This window comes from Strigops habroptila, chromosome 5 (assembly GCF_004027225.2).
Source record: "Strigops habroptila isolate Jane chromosome 5, bStrHab1.2.pri, whole genome shotgun sequence".
In the NCBI taxonomy this organism is placed as follows: Eukaryota; Metazoa; Chordata; class Aves; order Psittaciformes; family Psittacidae; genus Strigops; species Strigops habroptila.
In genome coordinates, this window is record NC_044281.2 from 20,273,858 (window position 1) to 20,294,590 (window position 20,733).

General features: G+C 37.7%; 1 protein-coding gene across 8 annotated transcripts in view; it reads right to left on the reverse strand.

Annotated features, from left to right (window-relative positions):
• MYO3B (myosin IIIB) overlaps positions 1–20,733 on the reverse strand; it is a 206,768-nt gene that overhangs the window by 47,043 nt on the left and 138,992 nt on the right. For all 8 annotated transcript variants that reach the window (XM_030486037.1, XM_030486038.1, XM_030486040.1 and 5 more), the window contains 4 exons: positions 15,512–15,623; positions 14,415–14,577; positions 13,642–13,722; positions 4,224–4,344 (listed from right to left, as the gene is read on the reverse strand). In XM_030486037.1, the coding sequence (XP_030341897.1) occupies positions 4,224–4,344; positions 13,642–13,722; positions 14,415–14,577; positions 15,512–15,623 (477 nt within the window). The remainder of the gene's footprint in view (positions 1–4,223; positions 4,345–13,641; positions 13,723–14,414; positions 14,578–15,511; positions 15,624–20,733) is intronic.

A 20,733-nucleotide genomic window follows, 5' to 3' on the forward strand; every position in this document is an offset into this window, starting at 1 on the left:
TGTTGATAACTTTCCAAACACATAAGTTGGCACGCCTCTGTAGTTTTGTTCAAGCTTTATTATCCAATCTTGATTACCTAAGTCTCACGTGAATGTCAAGAGCTTTACTAAAATGGATGGTTTCAGAGAACTTATGCTGACCAAAGTGTGAACATGATATGAACTATCTAAAAAAAAAAAAAAGATGTTAGGAGAAAAATCACAATGAATTCAACACAGAAGTGTAAACTGCTGTTCATGTCAGGTATCTTCTAACATGCATCCTCAAGACGAAGAGCTCCATAAGGAAACAAAGGAGCAAGGGACATTCACTGATACCCAGTTACAGACATATCTGATATGCAACAAAGTCACTATGTAGAAACAATGCTTTCTGCTGTACTACATAGTATAAGGCAACTGATCATGTACATATAGTTAACTTGTGTTGTGATGTTTAGCATTAGTGAGCTACAGTTCAGTGAGCTAGAGGAAAAAAAGAACAATACAAGAAGTATTTTCCAGTGTAAGTACCAGATCAGTATTATTTAACACAATTTTCATTTGGGAGGGAAATGGATAAGAAGATGGTGGAATATGCAGGTTACAGATGCTTTGATGAGATTCTAAAGGGAATTAAAGATATTTGAGGATGAGAGCTCTGTCTGAAAAAGAACGTGAACAACATAGCATGGATTAAGGTCCTTAGTCACTAAACTGTACGTTATCCTGCTAAGAACAAGAACATTTATGAACAATATATTCACTAGAGATTTGTCAGTCTAACAAGTTAAAAATCACAGGATGTTTTAGAAAATTACTTCTCCTTTCTCTACAGATTATTCCTAATTAGCTCAAGAGATCTCTAATACTAACTTGAAATTGTACCTATGGCATTGCAAAATGCAGCAACTTTGATTTCGTACAATGACCAACTGTAAAACGGAGGCAGACATGAGGTGAGGCAGGTGTCAGTGCTAGCCTTGTGAGAGAGGAGATCCTGTCATACTCCTCCCTTCTCTGCTGCCTATTCGGACCTATGCAGAAGGGCAAATCTGCTCTTCAGCAAGGTTGTAAAAAGGGCTCTGAAAGGTTTTCGGTTTCCTCATTTGAATTTAGTCTTGACTGTGTTTAGCTCTTTAAATAACTCTGCCCTTTTTAAGTTTTCAATAAGCTACTTTGGGAAAGAGTTTGATTGTGATTCAGCTACTTCATATCACGTGTGCCTGCCGATTCCTCTTAGTGGCTGATGATGTCAAGAAAAGGCTTGACAAATGTCGCATACACAGACTGGATTTTGGAGGGGGTAGAATTCAGACTTAGTGTCAGTCTCCTAGGTGGACAATTAATCCCATGACCCTTTTTTCATAGCAGGAGTCACAGGCAACTCCACAGTTCAGTGGAACTGAATGGAAAAACATTTTTTCAATGACACAAAGCCACTTCCCTGCTATTCCCTGTAATGTTTACATTATTTTTCTGTACCTATTTCTATTCCTATTTGCCAATTCTTCATGTGTCTTTAATTACATGTATTTGTATTTTTGTATTTGAACACAGTTAATGCTGGTTTTCAAGTTAGGCGTGTAAATGCAGGCAACATTTAACATGCAATGTTAAATGAACTAATGTGTGCATTTAATTAACATCCTATGTCATTTATCGGTTTGAGTTTGCTTACATCCTGCATTCACTGACTGAAGAGCGTGCATTAGCCATAAAGGTTCAATTTCCTTGAAGGAATTCAAAGTTTTTTTTTAAAGCGCCCATTTCTTCTGAACACTTTGAAATTCATTACTTAGTAAAACTGAGTCCTATATATATTACAATACTGTAACTTCTTTCTTTGACAGATCTTTGAAAAAGCAGCAGGTTGTCATACATTTCAATGTATACTTATATTCCTGTGCATGCCAAAGAACGGAACTGTATACAATTTTGCTTTCTGATCCTGAATACCTTTAAGCTTAATTTTATTTTTTCCAAAACTACCAGTTAGAGGGTGGGGAGGGAGAAAGAAAAGATATGAAATTAAAAGAAATGAAAGGCAATTAAGATAAAAGAATATTTTCTTATTTTATACCTTAGACCCACAGTATGTGAAGCCACAGTGAGGCTGTCTTCTCTAGGGACAGATTACCAGATACTGTGTTAAACATCTGCACTATTATTCAGCAGCCTTCCTGTTTCCTACAAGTTTCCTGTATGACTGAACAGCCGAACACTTAATACACAACTGCCGTGTAACAGCTACATGTGGAAGCGAGGCTTGATTCATGGGAAGTAAGTTATCAGATTTAGTTCTAAGATTCTGAGCACCACCTGCGAAATGCTGAACATTTTCAAGTTTCACTGAAATCACTGGAACCTGAGGCCACTGCTGAGAAATTTATAGGATTAGGCAAATAAACTGCAATATTTTGGGGGGGTTAAACTGGAGAACTGCTAGCAGTAATGGCAGTTTAGCAACTCCAGGCAAAAGAAGGGATGAATTTATTTATCTGTCTGATTGCACATAGAATCAGGACTGGTGTAAGACCTGAATGGCCAATATATTTTACATGGGCACCTTCAGGCCAGATATCTAAAGGCATTTAGACATTGATTTCAGTGTGAGTTTGGTGACTGAATGTCTTTATACATCTGCATATTTGTGCTTCATAGAGCCCAAATTCACCTTAACAGGTACTGAACCATAAAATCTTCATGAGCCTTGAGGGATGTGCAATTAAGCAAGCTGTACCTAATCCAGAAAAACACATTTGCTTGGAGAGCAACAAGGAATTCCAGAAAGGGTCTAATGCAAAAAGAGAAGTAAACCATTTTTGGCTAAATACATACAAAACAGATGAAGGAAAAAGTTTAAAGAGGCTGTGTGCCTCCAAACAAGTCCAGGTGACACTACAAAGAAGAAAAAAGTCTATTTACATTGTAAATTATTGTAATTTAGGATGCCAGATAAAACTGATAATAGCTTATTAACTCTTGCTTTTAACCATCAGTGCAGACTGGAGAACAAATGACAATGCCATCATCAATAGTTCTTAAGAGATCACAAGATACATACCCCTTAACTACTTAAGAGACAGAAGGAGCTGTATGCACAGGAAGAGAATAATAAATTAGGAAACTCATTGCCCCAGTAAGGTAATGAGCAGTAAGGTAACCCAAAAATGGCAAACTGCAGTGGGCTTATTCTTTCCCTGAAAATAATTACTAAACCCATCTATTTATTTATTTATTAGAATTTGGCTTGAATCTTTTTCTTGCTGAAAACAGAATACTGCAAGGAAAAGATTCTAGATCACTATTAACCAACAAGAATGCAGGTGATTACACCTGAATAAAATCCTATAATAGTGCACCAGAACATGTAGCAGACATTATTAATCTAAATCAATCAAAATTAGCATGGAAGTTAATGTAACTCAGTGTTATAAGCATACAGAGAGAAAAAAATATCATTTTGGAGAAGTTAATGGTTATTCAAAAAAGCCCCTTCTTAATGTAATAACAGCATCTAGTTACAGACAAAAAAAGTAATTGATTTCCCCAGAGAACTCTTAAGAAGTGTAACAGAACCTGCATTTATACGCTATATAGGAAGCATATAACAGAAATAAGGACTGGAATAGCACTGAGATGTCGTTCTGCCCATGCCATAGCAAGAGATATATAACAATTAGTCATGGAAACTTGCTAATCAAAGGGATTAATCCAGCAAATGCAGCCAACATCTCCTTGAACACTGCTGGAGAGACAACAACTAAAGATGTAACAGATCTCTCTTACCTCTCATACCCAAGGAAGCGTCAGGGCGGGGACATTTGTCTGAGGTGACTCCATTGGTAAGGAAGGTTAAAATACCCTTCCTCTATAGAGGAGGGCACCACTATTGCGGTTTACAGTATTACTAGGCTTTCTGTCAGAATTGTCCATCTGCTTTTTATACCTCTTTTCGCTATCTTATACCACAGTCTATGATATTCTGGGTACTTCTGGGAAGTGCACAGAAACAGGACAGCAACCCAGGACAAACAGCACTGCCAATAAATCTAACACTGTTAACTGGGAGAACACTGAGATGACTGGCTAACCCACAGGTGCTCATCCTCAGAAAACGGCAGAAAATGGCAGATTCCCTAATTGCTGGCTGAATCAGGATGACACGCCTGCTCCTTTCAGATCTCATTGTTTGGAAAATGACTTTTGTTAGGCAATAGACAGCAAAGGATTCAACTCACCAGTGCTCTTCACAGCCAAATTCAGAAGTAGAACAGCTGCTCATAAGCTGAGGATCTGCTACACAGCCAGGGTTGTTTTTCAATCTTGTGTAGCTTTTACGAGCAATGTATCCCCTGAAAGCTAAAAAACATAGTTATGAATCAGAGAAAAATTCTGCAAAGCCTAAAACACAGAGTAGCACCTGTCTCTGCAGTGCAGAGCTGAATGTCCTCAACTTTAACTACACCAGTGGACAAAAAGAACAGTTAGCACCTCACAGGGGTGGCTCCAATGTTTGCAAAGATAACAAACAGCTGAAAATTATATTGGACCTAGCAAGAAAGACAGGCCTTGAAATGAGAACATGTCTAACTTAAACATGACTCTAACTTAGAATGTACTAAAATACATAGTAGAAAATCACTCCCCAAGAACCTTCTTTAATCACAACTCCCATGATTTGAGCGCATCAGAATTTTACAGAATCAGAAGTTTTACCCGCTTTTAGTGTGGGGGGTGAGGAGCAGAAACAGATATATTCAATCAAAACTTAAAAAATTAATAATCTCTTGTTATATTTTTCAATTAACTGTATAATAAAACATTTAAAATACATCTCACACAAAGAATCAGGAAAAAATCTACAGATATTGGAATTTATACAATTCATTTTAAAAAAGAGCAAAAAACCCAGTGACTAGAAATACTAAATCAAGTAGCAAGCATGCAGTGAAATGAAATGGCAAAGAAAATGGCCATGAATAACATTTTGAAGATACCTACATCCTTTATTCTATGGACTGCCTGTGGATATGGGTATCTAAGTAACTTAATTACTTCTCTAATTTTATCCAACATAGATTTACTTGAATTCTTGACACCTGTGAGCAGTTACAGATAAAGTTCCAGCACAAACCAGAGACAGCAATACATACTGCACTTAGGACAAAAGACTAAAAAGTATTGCAATCTACACTTAAACTCTCAGATTTTACATTTTATTTTTGTACATTTTATTTCAGGCATTATTTTAAGTAGGAATACCTTAATAAAAGGGGAGAAAGCACTGAATAATGAAGATAGTAAGTAGAGTATCAGTGCCGTAGTTGAAGTATACAACAAGCAGTTGCTGATTAAGAAGGCTGAGGGTAGTGAGGGAAAGGAGCTGGAGCTGTTTATTAGTCTACCAGGACCGCAATTTAAACAGTGAGACAGTATGTAAAAGAAAATTGGAGCTAAGACCAGGAAATATGATTTTGAAGACAAAAAAAATCCCTGTCCAGAAAAAGCTTTTAAGCTGCAAAAGCAGAGTCAGTCTGGGGACTAATTACACAGAGGAGGAGGAGAACAGCCCTCTCATCAACAGAGTCGAGGGTTAAATATTATAGTGGGATGTAGGATAGGCACAGAGATATGGTCTAGGGCAACCTCATGTTGGATCAGGGTCAGGACAACATTGTAGATTACAATGGGAAATCAGGAGGTAGAATAAATATATGTTATTGAACAAATCGAAAATGGAGAAGTTGATCAGAAGATTAACCACTTTTCCCTGTATTCACACCTCTGATTTTATCAAAACACTAAAAATAGGCATTAGCTACACAACAGAGAATACAGACCCTGTAGAATTTGCAATCCGTCTATTATTACCAAATTATGAGATAATTGATTGATTTCTCTTTTCTTCCATTTAACTACTCTTATTCATTCATGTTTGTGTTGTTTGGGGTTTTTTTGGTGTGTAATGAAAAGATAGTGGAGGAAACAAAATAGAGCTACCTCTATTGCATCTGCTCTTTCCCTTAGGAAAGGGCTGTGACTACTCCCTTCTTTTCTATTTTATTTCCTGTATAGTGTTAATGGTCATCTTTTCAGCCACCTACCTCCTCAAAAATATGTGGTGTTGCACTTATTTGTGCAATATAAGAAAATGAAAACTATCTGACTAGTTCAAGTTGTGGTTTTCAATGCACTGTAACAATCTAAGTATTTTAGTGCTACTGAAGCTTCCAGGGTAAGAAGCAGCAAAAATTGCCTTTTAATGTGAGGTTACTAAAATAAACAACCATTCACTTTACAGAAGGCATGACAGAAATTGGGTCTGCTGAGATGTTGTACTGAATATAGAGCTCAGGTATCGTGAGGCTGAGAAACTTTCTGCCCTTAATAATCCGCCTGGAAAAGTCTGCTTGTCTGGCAGAGATGAGGCAAGCATTCACTTGGCCCATGTGGTCAGGCTTCCAATCCTTAACTATCCCCTACTGACCAGACAAGGAGCCTACTCCAACACTGGCAGCAGAGACAGCTGGCCAGCAGCCACCTCTCTGCTGCTGAAGCATGCTGAGTATCAGTCAGTTGATGGTCTACTATAAAGAAGCACTGAATCAGATGAACAATAAAATAAATTTCAGTTTTATCCTTAGTAATTTCTCAGCTTTTAACTAGTTCATTGCATGTGTGCATGTGTCTTTAAAATCAATCCTGACATCTACTGTGATTTTATTTTTTAAAATTCTGTTTCCCAGAGACTCTTATTAATGTCACTATAACCATTTTGGTCTTTCTCTCCTTCACTACACAAAACCTGCTATATCACTGCTATAACACAGTTTTTACCCTGTCTTTTGTTCTCATGTATATTTTTAAAATCAACTCCTCTTCAACTTAACCTTTCTGCAAGCTGATTTCTAACATTCTTCCAGAATACGTTGAATCTGACAGGTAAAGGGCTGTATTTTTCCTACTTTCCCTTTGACTCATGGGATAACTGAAGTAGCAGGGTAAACAAACTTGTCTCTCTCTCAAAAGCTTCATTGAGCATTAGTAGGGCTGCATCTTTTCAACATTTATTAACTGGATCTATAACGTTTCAAAAGAAATGCATATGCAGAGAATTCTACTGGGGGAGTCTGAGAGGCTGGGAAGCTGCTCCATCACAGCAATTTGCATTACTGACTGGTGCTGGTTTTGACACTAAGCACTTGGCTCAAAGAGTGTGAAATTAGCAGACTCATGTTGCTACTGCTCCATGAACAATCACTGCATCATTGAAGAAGAATGATTACCAGCTGTCACCTCATTTTCACCTTATCCAGTCTATATTCCAAACTTTCCAGCAACAGTATCTTTAACCCTAATCTTTACATAGCCAAAGATGACAGGATCTGCAAAGCAACATAGGAACTGAACTTCATTTTAGCTCTCCTATTAGTAACTAGGTGTTAATGTTTTATATGTCACATATACATTTTTACTTATGTACCGGTCAGTTCTCACACAAAGCAAGTTTGCTGTCAGCTCCAGCACCTTGCAAACCAATAATATGTTTACCTCAAGGAGTCCGAAATTTGGTGTCTTGCAGTTAAAAACCCCTTTATTTTAAGGTCTAAGTATCAAGGCATATACATTACATACAATGTCGCACAATTCCAGATAGGAAAAGTCCAGCCATTTTCCCTCTGATTCCCATAGGAAATATATAGTTACAGAGCAAATTGTGAAGCACAAGGTAGAAAGATCAAAGCTAAATAATCACAGGTCTATACCAGAAGTATAAAGAAAGGAGATGAAGTAGATTTTTAAATATCAGAAGGATTCATTCTCCGTTGTAAAAAAATCATGTTAACCAGGTATTTTCTACACAGACAATTTTTAATCTATAGTATCACGTAAAATAGCATACAACAGCATCTTGGAAAGGAAAGCTGATGCTTGCATTGCAAGATATCATGGTAGTTAGTAATCAGAACTTGATTTGCTACAAACAGCATATCACTTTCTTAATTTGCCCAGTTAAAAAGAGCATTCAGCAGCTTAACTAACAACATCTGAGAGGATTTGCAGCCTATGAATCTGATTCTTCACTGCATGCCAAATTAATTCCAATGAACAGTAAAAGGGATGTAGAGTGACATCCTTTGCTGGGTCCCATGAATACCTCCCCTCTTTCACCTCTCACTCTTGATGGATATTGGGTGATTCCTGTTTAACAGCAGAAAAATACAACTTTTGTCTTAAGTTCTGTGGCAGAAGCATTATGAGAAAGCAAGTCATGAGTTCTCATGTACAAGCAGCAACTATCAGTAACAAGCAGTGACTGTTAGGAAGACTCATCAACGCTGCCATCAGGACTGGTGTCACTGATGCCCATCACGACTTGGATACAGGGTTTTTAATTACCATGCATTACATTCTCTGATTGTGAGACTTGATCAAAGAAAAAAAAAGCAAAGATTACTGTGAAACTCTTTGTCAATATTAGCAAGGGAAAGGAATGTCCAACATGTTGTTGGACAATGTACATTGTTGTCCCTTCCTGATTTTAGCAAGGGCATGAAAACCAGTAAGAATTGTTTCCTTTTCATCTCCTCAAAAGCAGGAGAGTAAACCAAAGGAAATGCAGATGTACTTACATTGACAGAGCTTAGCTCAGAGATGGGGATAGAATATAGGACCTCATACTTCAAAACCGTAAGACCTTCCCACTTTTCCTAACACATTCCCTGCACATGAGCAGCAGGCTTTTCATGGTTTCTAGAGATAAATGCTAATAGTAAAGAATTACTGGATGTCCTCCTCAGCTAGCACAGAACACAAAGAGAGGGAAGAATAAAGTTAACCAGAGCTGTGCAGCCTGTACAAACCAGTCTGGTTTACCCTGAATGTGAAATCAAAGTAATAGAATGAGTCAGTTCAGCTGTCATTAAGAGAAACACATCTCTTCAATGGTTCTTAGACTGACAATGTAATTAAAAGGAAGAAAATTAATGATATAAAAAAGGTAAAACTGGATCTGTGACTTAATGGTTGTTATTTTCAGGAAAATAAAAATATTTTTAGGTATATTTATATGGTGCTTAGAAGTTTTTGGAACATTTTACTCATGTAATTCTTAGATCTATATAACAGTATTAGCTTAATACACGTACACTCACACGTACAATGATATAAATAGACAGATAAATATAGGCTTTAAAGAAATATTCCCTTGCCTTCTATTGAAGCCAATGTTAGATCTTTGCTGTTGAAAATCCTGAAGGTAACACCTTTATTAAAAGCTTACATTTATTATAAATGTAAAATAGTAAATTACAGCTGTTCTCTGGCCCTCTGTTTTTATTATTATTATAATGGAGTAAATTTTGCCAGAAGCATACATTAGAGATATGTAAATAGTGAGCAAACCTGTATGGATAGAAGTTACAGAAAGAACGCAATTCACAAAGGGATGCTTCATCTGGTTTCCTTCTGAACATCCATCAGTCTTTATTTAAAAAAAAAAAAAAAAAAAGCCCAAATCTTGAGTTCTTGATAAAGAATTTTCCAATACAATGTGACATATGGTGAGTGTGTGAGCACGTGTTGGAGGAGGAGATGGTGGCTCAATGGATTAGTCATTTGCCTTTCACCTCTGGAAGCATAGTTAAACTCAGTCCTGACCAGAGCTGCACAGTATATTCCAGATGGCTAAAGTGGGCCTAATTAAAATGAATTCAGTGATGTCACCTTGGATCTAAGTGAATCGCATGCACCACTCATTTGGCATTTTGGCAACATCAGTTCACAAATGAAATAACCAGATTAAAATCCTCCCTTAAGTCTTCTGGGACAACAGTCACACTGCATGGAAATACATGTTATCAGAGCTACAAAACATACTTTTATAATTGCATTATCTGTTGTTTCAAATTCTCATTAATGCATTATTCTAATACAAAGAAACAATAAATGAGTCTTGCATGTGAGGTAAATCAGTGCAGCAACATTTCAATCAGATGATTCAGTGGATATACACTGATTTAAACCAGCTGTGAATCTGGCACCATAATTTTAAAAACTTCTTTATTTAAAAAAAAGTATTTTCCTTCTTTTATGTAGACTTAAATCAAAACAATACAAATCCCAATTATAAAGAAATACTCAGAAGTGCAAAGTATTGTTAACTCAAACACTTTACACAATATCATTCTTTACAATTCACCTCCAAGCTAAAAATTAGAGTTTTCTAATCTTCGCAGATTGGGAAAATGTGACTGGAAGAAGTAGGAAAGACCTTGTGTACCCTGTCTACCATTTTTGCTATGAGTCTAATAACATCTGTGTATTCGGAGGACCTGTGATGTAGATATGCTGAAGTAGGGTAGGTTTTTCTTCCCCACCTATTTCAAATTCACAAATATTTTGTTTGCTAGCAAGGGTGTTTTCCCCCCTCTGAAATAATGACTTTTTTTTCATGTAACATATTACACTCAGGAATTGTATCCTCATATATACTGTGAGGGTTGTTTTTTTCATAAGTTTGTTTTTTCTTCTAACATTTCTTCAATGGATAGTGAACTGCTGGGCCCACAGAGATCTCCAGACCACCAGCTCATGTATTTGAAAGGCATCTGTTTATTTTTAAAATGCAAATGCAGTCTACCTCAAAGACTGACTTGCAAGAAATGAACAATCTGAACAAGTCAAGAGGTTTCCAATCAGGAGCTGTGTTCCTCCTTTATATCAGGCTATGATCACTTGCTGTCAAAACCACTTAAACAATATCCTGGAATCTGAATGAAGTCCCCCCACAATTAAAATGAGCAGGATAATCCTGCAAGAATTATTCAGGCAAATCATTTTTCACACAGTTTAAAGCAATGATAAGGTCATTTACAAAAGAAATCAGTGCCTTTGAAATGCTGACTTGTAGACAGAGGACTGCCTGGAGGAGGGCCATAGATAACAGTGAAGACTGGCCTCCTAACACTACCCTTGCAGTCTTTGGAACTGATTTTGATGAAGAGAAGGCCCAATAAGGTTAATACCCCTACTTTGATCTCTGTCAAAGCGTACCAGCAAGAATTAATTTACATTTCAGATGAAAAAGGTTGACAGCATGAAAAGGCATCTTGTTTCTGGTATGTGAATGTGCTGTAATAGATCGGGAATTCTGAAAGGAAGTTCTGAGGAAGCTAAAGGGATAAGCCGAGCGGCTGCTTTTATTGGGAAAGAGATGAAAGGAAAACAAATTTCAATATGCGCTGTTCTGTAGAAACATGTAAGCCAAATGCTTCCTAAATTTCAAGGCTTGCTTGAGCAGGGGGTGGGGGGGAAGGGAAAGGACAGGGAAGTACATATATTTTAATTATATGGTTTTGCTAATGTCTGGATGACAAATGCAAACAATCCATCTCACTGCCTGAAATGGCTCATTAAAAAAAAAATAAAAAAACCAAACAAAGGTGATCACACTCAATTTTACTGAAAAGCTGCCTTGAACTACACCCTCACATTATACGATGTTCAGGGAAGGGAGAGATTTGGAGTTGCTTTTTTCTCCATGTCACTAGGCACTTGGACAGTGTAGTGCAATGTAAACAACAGAAAGACTGTCAAGGTATTTTAAAATGGTGGCTGGAAAATGGTGGCTACCATTAGCAAGCATGAGCTTTGATTTGAAACACAGAATAATTAGCATGTAGAGAAGAGAAAATGTGCACAATAAGAATTTTCAAATAAGAAGTCCTAGATACAGGTTTCCGAAGGCAGACAGAAATGTGTTGAGGATTATTACTATACCCCTTTGAATGCAGCACCAAAGACAGGAGGGGCAGACAGCCTAATTAATACAAAGGTGCACTGTGTCACTCTTAACCCTATAGTCCTAATGCTTATTCACCCAGGCTGATCACTGAAAGTGTCAAGTGCCAGGTTACAAAGGAAGACAGCATGTGTATTGGTGGGAAGAGTGCTAATAGCATTCCTCCAGCATTAGGTCCAGAGAGCTCAACAGAAGTGTCCAAACTCAAGGGTATGTGTACACTCCCACTGCCATGTTCTGCTCTGCCATGTTCAACGCAGCATCTAAGAGATGGCAAGAAGGAACACAGAGCTCAATCTCTCCCATGTGTGCAAACAGCAGAATAGATCAGTCACTTTCCCTGAAGAGCTCATAATGAGCATACATCTCCTACTCACCCAAGAAATCTGTCTGCATAAAACTCCAAGGCAGAATGTCCCTTGCACTCTCCAGGTAATACTGCCACACACCAGCTTCCTACTGAAACTGAGATAACTTTCCTCTTAAGGAACTAGTAATAGTGGGATAGTGATGGGTCAACTGTTTCACTTTCCTTTTTATGGCAAAGGGCTGTTGTAAGTTAGGAAATCAATGTTCAGGTATGGCCAAGTGTAAATGCAGCAAATACTCCAGAAAACTGTTGCAGGAGGTACTTTAAGATCTGTTCTTTGTGCTATCATGAAAACAATAGAAAATGACAACAGAAAGGAGAGGAAGGGCAGAGAGCGCTTATCCAGTCCTTCAGTGCTTGTTGCAATGGGAGAAAAAAATTCTCCTTAACAGTTCTCCATTTAATAGAATATTCTACATTTAACCCTAGAGCTATAGTTCATGATTCTACATAACAGTATGCATGCAAAGCTATAAATTATTATTTAATCCTAGAGATACTCTGTTCCTTTCTGTAATTAGACTGGTATTCTGTTTCTTCTAAAAGTCACAGCAAAGCTGAATTTCAGAGTAGCAAACTTAGACAAAAAGAAAACAAATTAATTTACTGGAAATTGTTTCAGAACAAATCAAAAGAATATTCAGAATGCACTTTTTTCGGACTGACTATAGTCTATATGATACAGAATAGAGAGGTGACAAAGCTTAAGGAATTACATCACAGGAAGCTGGTAGAATAAATGAGGTACCTTGGTTTATCTGTAAACACATTTGTTACAACTCATTTTTGATTGGCTACAGTCCTTCAACCTGGGACTGGACAGGGAAGGTGTATTACACTGCATTATATGGAGGCTGCTTCATATTGGCAGCATCTGAAAACACCATAGAGATCACGGCACTGGTTCCTAGATTTCTGTGCCATATGGTACCCCACTCTCTACTAGAGACCTACACAGCCCTATGGGCCTGTTCCTCCAGTAATCTCTTTAAAGTTTATTCAAATTCATATTGATATGGCTGCATAGGAGTCTGGCAAAGAGTCAAAAGATTGGCCAAAGCTGGCAAACTCCACATGCAGTCAAAACAAAAACCTGTCAACCTGCCAAGATAAGGGCTCACACAAAGACAGAGAAATATATGTCCAGCATCTCCATCCACACTTACAGTCAAAACAAACCAGTGCTTCATACCAGCTCTACATATAGTTGAATCATACTGACTGTGCTCAGAAGAATCTTAAAGAATTAACTCAACAGCTTTTATAATCAGTATGTTTTGCTTCCAGAGAAGTAATTACAAAAAGCCCAAAGTGTCTGATACCTGTCACTGATGTCATTTCATACTGAAGAACAAATGATCAGAAGTAATGTTTTTGACAGCTTTTGTTTTGACTGTATGTATTTCTCTTGGCTATAAACACTGACACACAAAATCACCCACAGCAGAATAGGTGTTGGCAATTGAAACGATGTTTTAATTACCTGCTTGAATATGTATAGCAGCATCAGTTCTTCTGTTCCTTATTTCCTTGTACTTCCTGCGAGCTTCATATCCTCTCCAGGCTAAAAATACAAAACCATGTGCTGGAAATTACATTTATTTAAGGAAGTGCTACAGAGTCTACAGTCAGAGATGTGCTGAAACTTTCATCCCGCCTGCCATAACCAATTCATCCCCCACCCCCAATACCTCTTCCCCACCCACTCACATGTTGAACTCTGGGTTCACGACTGCAGTATTCACATCCCCACAACTTCAACACCTCTTCACTCGTCCAAATTTTAACTGTCACCCTGTGCTCACTGATGTCCTAACCCAAAAGGCAAAGGTGCATGATCATGTCAGCACAAGAACTCCTCTCCTCACACAGCTCCCCAAATTGGATATAAGGAAGCCTCTTGGGCCCACCCCATGATGTACGTTATCTGGAATTTTGGTATACATGGGGGCAGGGGGAACATACTACTGCATTAATTTATGTGCTCTAGTGTAGACACTAGCTAATAATATTTTAATTTTGTGCACAGGCATCACATTCAAAATACTAAAATATTTAAATAAGGACATTACCAAATACTAAGATGACACCTTAGAAGTAAATCGATAATATTTTGCATCAATTAGCTGGAGAGGAAAGCATCTCCGGTTATTTTGATTTCATAATAAACTATTATGAATGAATAAATAATGTACATGCAATTTAACAGCTTGAAATGCAAAACCACTGAATGAAATAGGGAAAGTGAACATTTACCTGACGGTATGATAACAGCACTGTTTTCTCTTTTCTCTTTGACTTTCTTGTACCTCCTTGCTCCAAGCCATCCCTTGATATAGGCTTGCATGACCACCACTCTTCCTATAACTTCTCGCAGGAACAAATTCAACTGTTCTATATGGTAATACTTTAGAAAAACCTAAAATGGAAAAGAAAAAAAAAATACAAAAAAGTTCAGTATTACGTGCAGGCAGTAACATAACCTCTTGTATTTTGCCTTTTCATTAGTCTTACTTCAGCTTATTTTAGAGCACTGTTACTGAGAAAACTGGTAAAATACTGGTTGCTAATATCATAGCAGTCTTGTGAACTAAATATTTGCTCTCGGCGTGCTTGTTGAATTTCATTATTTCACTGATTATGATCTACCCATTGCAGAATAAATCACACGTTTACCCCCTTTAAAAAGTAAAAAAAAAGGGGAGGGAGGATTTCTTCAGGTATCAACTATTTTGAAATGTAGCCTTTCTTGACAGTGGGAAGATAAATCCTGGATTGAATTTGGTTTTAGACATAATAATGAAGCATTATACTTCAGATGGCAAATCCTATGTGTGCTTACATACACTTTATCTGGGTCTTGATTAGGAAAATTCTCCTTGTTTTTCCTTTGTGCACTGTAAAACAACTCAAGACATTGTATAACACCCTTTTTACAGAAGTCACCCACTCCATTTTAAACCATGAACAAAGGCTCTTAATAGATCCACAAGGATCTTCCCTGAAACTCCACAAATGGATAACGTACTCACACGATGGGCCAGTGTGTGATGTTCCAGTCATGCCGTAATTAAGAGCAGGAGGAATTTCAAGGAGGCACTACCTCAGCAGGCATTGACTGAGGTACTATCTTTATCTAGACAGCCATGTGCAGAATGCGCTTTGGGGAGGTGCCCAATGCACCCCTCCTCTTGCAGCACCAACTCAGCTGTCTTGGGAGCAAGCCTCTGTAACCGGGGAGGCTGACTGGAGCAAATTCCTTGCTCTTCTGTTCATGCAGTACTTTTCAAACTATTATTAGGCACGTTTTGCTAGAAGGATACTATCCTTGAGAAAATGTTAGCACCCCCTACCTTGGTTTTCCCAAGAATCCAGTTGTCTAGTTTAGATTTCTCCAAAATGGCAAGACAGTTTTCTCTGTTACCAAGGGGAGTCTCGTGTGCCTTGAATGCAAGGTAATAATACCTGTAAAACCAAATGACAAAGAAAGAATTGACTTGACAATCAGTATGTTCTTTCACTGTTCTTCTCTAGCTCAGAGCTGCATCTCTAGAACTAATAGGCCAAACTCTCCCTTATACTCAGTCCTCTTCATAAACCATGACACAGCTGCCATGAACAGGTATTTGAGCATACACATGACATAGGAAAATAGGTGGTACAATAGTGGTGACAAGAATCTGCTGCATTCTAGAATTCCTGAGTTGGTTTTATCATCCAGAAAGGTCTTTCACAAGCCAGTTCAACTTGTTTAGGAAACACCCAAAATTGCTCTGAAATTTTCTGGTGAACACATGAATGAATGACAGGAAGAAGCAGAAAAAGTGCTAGAAATTGGAGTAACAGAAATTAAGGCAAAAATAAAACCTTTTGCATAAAGTGTAAAATAAGTGTGCAATTTACAGAGCTGCATAACACACTGTGGCACAGTTACATCTCACTGTAAGTCTGCAAGTTCCGTTGAATAAGCATGTGCTCCCTGAGGTGTTCAATGAGCCCTTACAGATTTCTGAGTGGGAGAAATGTCAAATACTAGCACCAAAGAAAGAGAAAAGCACCAAAAGTAAGTTATTCATGACCTGATGCCTGTTTCTTATGAGAAATGCCAAAAAGAGGCATTTCAGAATCTTTCAGTATTTTAGTTACTGGTATCAGTCATTTTTCACAAAGAAATTTAAATGTCCTTGATATTCTTTGGGAGCATAAATCCACATAAGAAGTCCAAGGCTCTTAAGTTTGTAACAAGATCACTCCCATCAAAAGAACTCAGGGGAGCTTCCCATTTTCAGTATGCCTAATAAAAAGGCTGAGGATCCTCAATGCGTGAAGGTAAAGGCCAGCTCCAGGAGGGTAGGCAGAACAATGATAGAGTGATACCGATAGATTATTGAGGCTGCAAGGTGGCCGCTGAATTAAGATTAGTTTACAGTAAAACAACTCTCATATCAATTAATTTACAGACAGCAAGATGCTGAGATTGCATGAACACCTACCTGTTTCACATCTCCAGAAGGGGTCATATATATATATGCAGTTAAAACAATTGGCATTGCTATCATTGTGCAAGGATTTTATCAGTGCTGATGGTTAAGCAGAACTAGTAGCTACTTCGAAGAAAAAACAAGCAAATTACTCCTCACATGAATGTAATGATTTTCTTTACTCACTAGGATTTCTGTAGTTATGATTAGGTTTGTAGAGCCGTTAGGCATGATGTCTTTTTTCTGTTTGATTCAGGTAAACAATTGGAAAGATTATGATCAATTTTAGCGGCCTTTGGAGCAGGCCCATACTAAACAACATTGACTTTCCTTTTGTTCACATTCCCTTGCAAAGAACAGCCACTAGCAATTACGTGAAATAACATTATTGTGCAAACAGTTAATGCAAACATGTTTAAACTGAATTCAGAATGAATGGACCAATCCCTACCTGCAAAGCCATGATGCATTAATAAAGAACAGTTCTGTAGTATTTGAGTCAAGGGCAACAAGAAAAGCTTCTACTGATATGCTGGTGATAAAAGGAAGGAAACAAGAGACCTGGTCACCTGGGATATGGAGAAGAACAAGCTACTCAATGACTTTTTTGCCTCAGTCTTCACTGGCAAGTGCTCCAGCCATACCACCCAAGCTGCAGAAGGCAAAGGCAGGGACTGAGAGAACAAAAAAACACCCACTGTAGGAGAAGATTGGGTTCAAGAACATCTAAGGAACCTGAGCGCACAAGTCCATGGGACCTCAAGAGATGCACTTGAGGGTCCTGAGGGAAGCGGCAGATGAAGTTGCTGAGCCACTATCCGTCATATTTGAGAAGTCATGGCAGTCCAGACAGTTCCCACTGAGAGGAAAAGGGGAAACTGAACCCCCATTTTTAACAAGGGGAAGAAGGAAGATCTGGTAAACTACAGGCCAGTCGGTATTACCTCAGTGTCTGGCAAGATCATGGAGCAGATCCTCGTGGAAATTATGCTAAGGCACATGGACAATAAGGTGATTGGTGACAGACAACATGACTTCACTAAGGGCAAACAGTGTTTGGTGGCCTTCTGTGAGAGGGTGACAGTGTTGGTGGATAAAGAGAAGAGGGACTGCCGTCACCTACCTGGACTTGTGCAAAGCATTTGACACTGTCCTGCATAACATCCTTGTCTCTAAACTGGAGAAACATGGATTTGACGGATGGACTGCTCAGTGGATAAGGAACTGACTGGATGGTCACATTCAAAAAGGCAGTCAATGGCTCAATGACCAAGTGGAGACCAGTGATCTAAATGATTTTTAAGGTCCCTTCCAAGCCAAATCATTCAATGATTCTAAGTAACTCTACTTGCAAAAAATTGTGTTAAGTAACAGTGAGAACATGTTCCAGTTAATTTACAAATTGAAGGTTATTTTAGCACAAGTACACTGTTAGATGGTAGCAACTGCCACCTCAGCTTTCATTTATGAACTCCTATGTGTTGTCTTGGCTTTCATGAAGTTATACTTCTACAGGTACTAATCTATTTACATTGTGTTTGAGAGAAACTGGCAGGTTGAGCAAACCATTCTCCTAATTATTAACATGGGGAAGAGCCATCAGATGTTCTTTAAAACAAAGAGAAGAATCTGACCAGTGAACCTCAAAGACAGATTCCTCTGTAGCCACACAGGAGTAAGAAAATATCCCATCTCACACTGAACAAAATATGGAGAACCAATTAGAAGGAATGTGAATAGTGCAACACATTTATTTTTTTTAATCAGGAGAATATGATAGCTCCAGTTAATCTCTAGATATTAGCTTCAGTTGCCACAAGAAAGAAGAAAAGAATCACTAAAATAGTCAATAAAGATCAAAGGGGAACAAAATGACATCTGAAGGCAGAAGCACTGGACCAAGACGTAGATATCCACCAAGTGGATATGTTGCCCACTCTGACTAACGATAGGACATTATGTACTACTGAGTTATTTTTAAGGCAGTAACTTTCTCAAAACATGATACTGCAAATTCTTTAGCCAAGTCTTCCAAAATACTAAGACTCATACCATTTAGTAGGTATAGAGAAACATGGTGTATTTAAAAGAAAAAAGTATGTTTCCTCCAACTTATGACTGAACTTAACAATGTAAGTTTTCGCAAGACAAATGGTATTATGAGTTACACTAATAAACCTCAGATTTCAAATATACATATCACAATTTGTGCTAGCATGCAATTTCAGCCGATAACTTGACAGATACAGGGAAGATGCACCAAAAGTAAATTGCTGTTTGCTTCAAAAGCCAGTTCAGACAGCCTTGTTATTTACACATGTATGTAACTTAAGCAGTTCCTTTCCTTAGAAGGAAAGAACGAGTCTGGTGACTGATAATACCAGTTTTCTGGTTGTCATACATCTTTTGAGGCATGTTGTAGTTGGGAATTTTGAAACAACGAAATAGTTTTTAGACAGCAATGATGCAATAAAATAGTCAAAGAGGATCTCATAATTTTTAAATCTTACTATTTTATCAATGACATTCTAATTGCTGAGAAGCTGATTTTTTATTTGTGACAAATACCTGACTAAAAAGTATTTTTAAGCTATGCAATTCCCACATCTTACCACACCGTTTTTGTTTATGACTAAATTCAGTATCTTTCAAATGTAGTACCTTCTCCATTAGCTCTCCTTCATGATCTAGAATGTAGTTGCTTTTACTACTCAGAAAAAAACTCATAAAAAACATCATCTTTTTTTCTTATCAAATCCTTTACCAAATTTTTCCTAATAGCCAACCTAAACCTCCCAGCTTGAGACCGTCACCTCTTGTCCTATCACTTGTTACTTGGAAGAAGAGACCAACCCCCACCTTGCTCCATTCTCCTTTCAGGTAGTTGTAGAGAGTGATAAGATCTCCCCTGAGCCTTCTCTTCTTCAGACCAAACAAGCCCAGTTCCCTCAGCTGTTCCTCATAAGACATGTGCTCTAGGCCCTTGATCCTTCATGCATTGTTTCATAAACATGCACACAGTTGTGCAAAACCAGGTTATTTTCTTGGGTTACAAATCCTGCTTCTAGATGTGACACATACTCATCTACGTGTTTCCTAAAAGTACTTGACTAATCACATTCTCAGTAGCAGTAAGACTTGTAAGACAAAACCAATTTACCCTCAGAAGAACTGATTTCTCAGAGCTGATGAAACTCAGGAATTATGTATTTCTTAACCAGTGGTTCTTACACTGCACTACAAACTATCCTTCGTGGACATGAACAGTATTCTAGACAAACATTAAAATGGGATTCACTGTACTTAGTAGTTATTAGGCATAAAACAAAATATTTAAAAGCTGAATTTATCCCCAGATCAACAATTGCAAAGCTAGGACATGCAGAGTTAAGGTTAAACATTAAAGACATGGAAGATATGGAAAACTTCAGAATGATGCTATGAATTAACTATCTGATTATGACCAAGGCATTTTAGTGTTGGTAGTTTTAGATTAGATATACTGATTGTAAACAAACAGTTCAATTTCTCTTCCTTCCTTAAAGGGTGAACTGTGGAGCTGTTCAACAAATAGCATTAAAACGGCACCATTAACTACTACACCAGTCTCTCTTATTGAAGTTCCCTTTGCATTCCAGACTCAAAGGCAGCATCAGTTCTACTTTTACTCAATTTACGTGAAAAAAGTAATGATTAACCCTTTTGCTCTTTAAAGCAAATCTTTCTACTAAAATATACTGGCCTAAGGTGGAGAATGGACAATGATATGTGAAAAGCATGAGGTACAAGAGGGCAAAATCCCTTTCTAACCAGACTCCCAGCAATAGCAGGGAGATTCTTAACATTCCAAAAGACATTTGTTCCTTCTCAGCCCTGGAGTTGGAAAGTTTAAAACCCCGATGTTTTTAGCACTGAAAGAGCCATTAAATAACTTTCAAAAATTCCTAATTTGTATTGGTCGTATACCACCTCTTTCAGAAACTTTCACATCTGAGTTCATACAACTAATTGCATTCGACTCTATATTGAAAGTATGAATGAAAAAATTTAAAAGAAAAGTCAAAAAACATCAAAGATACTGTTGAAATCCAGTA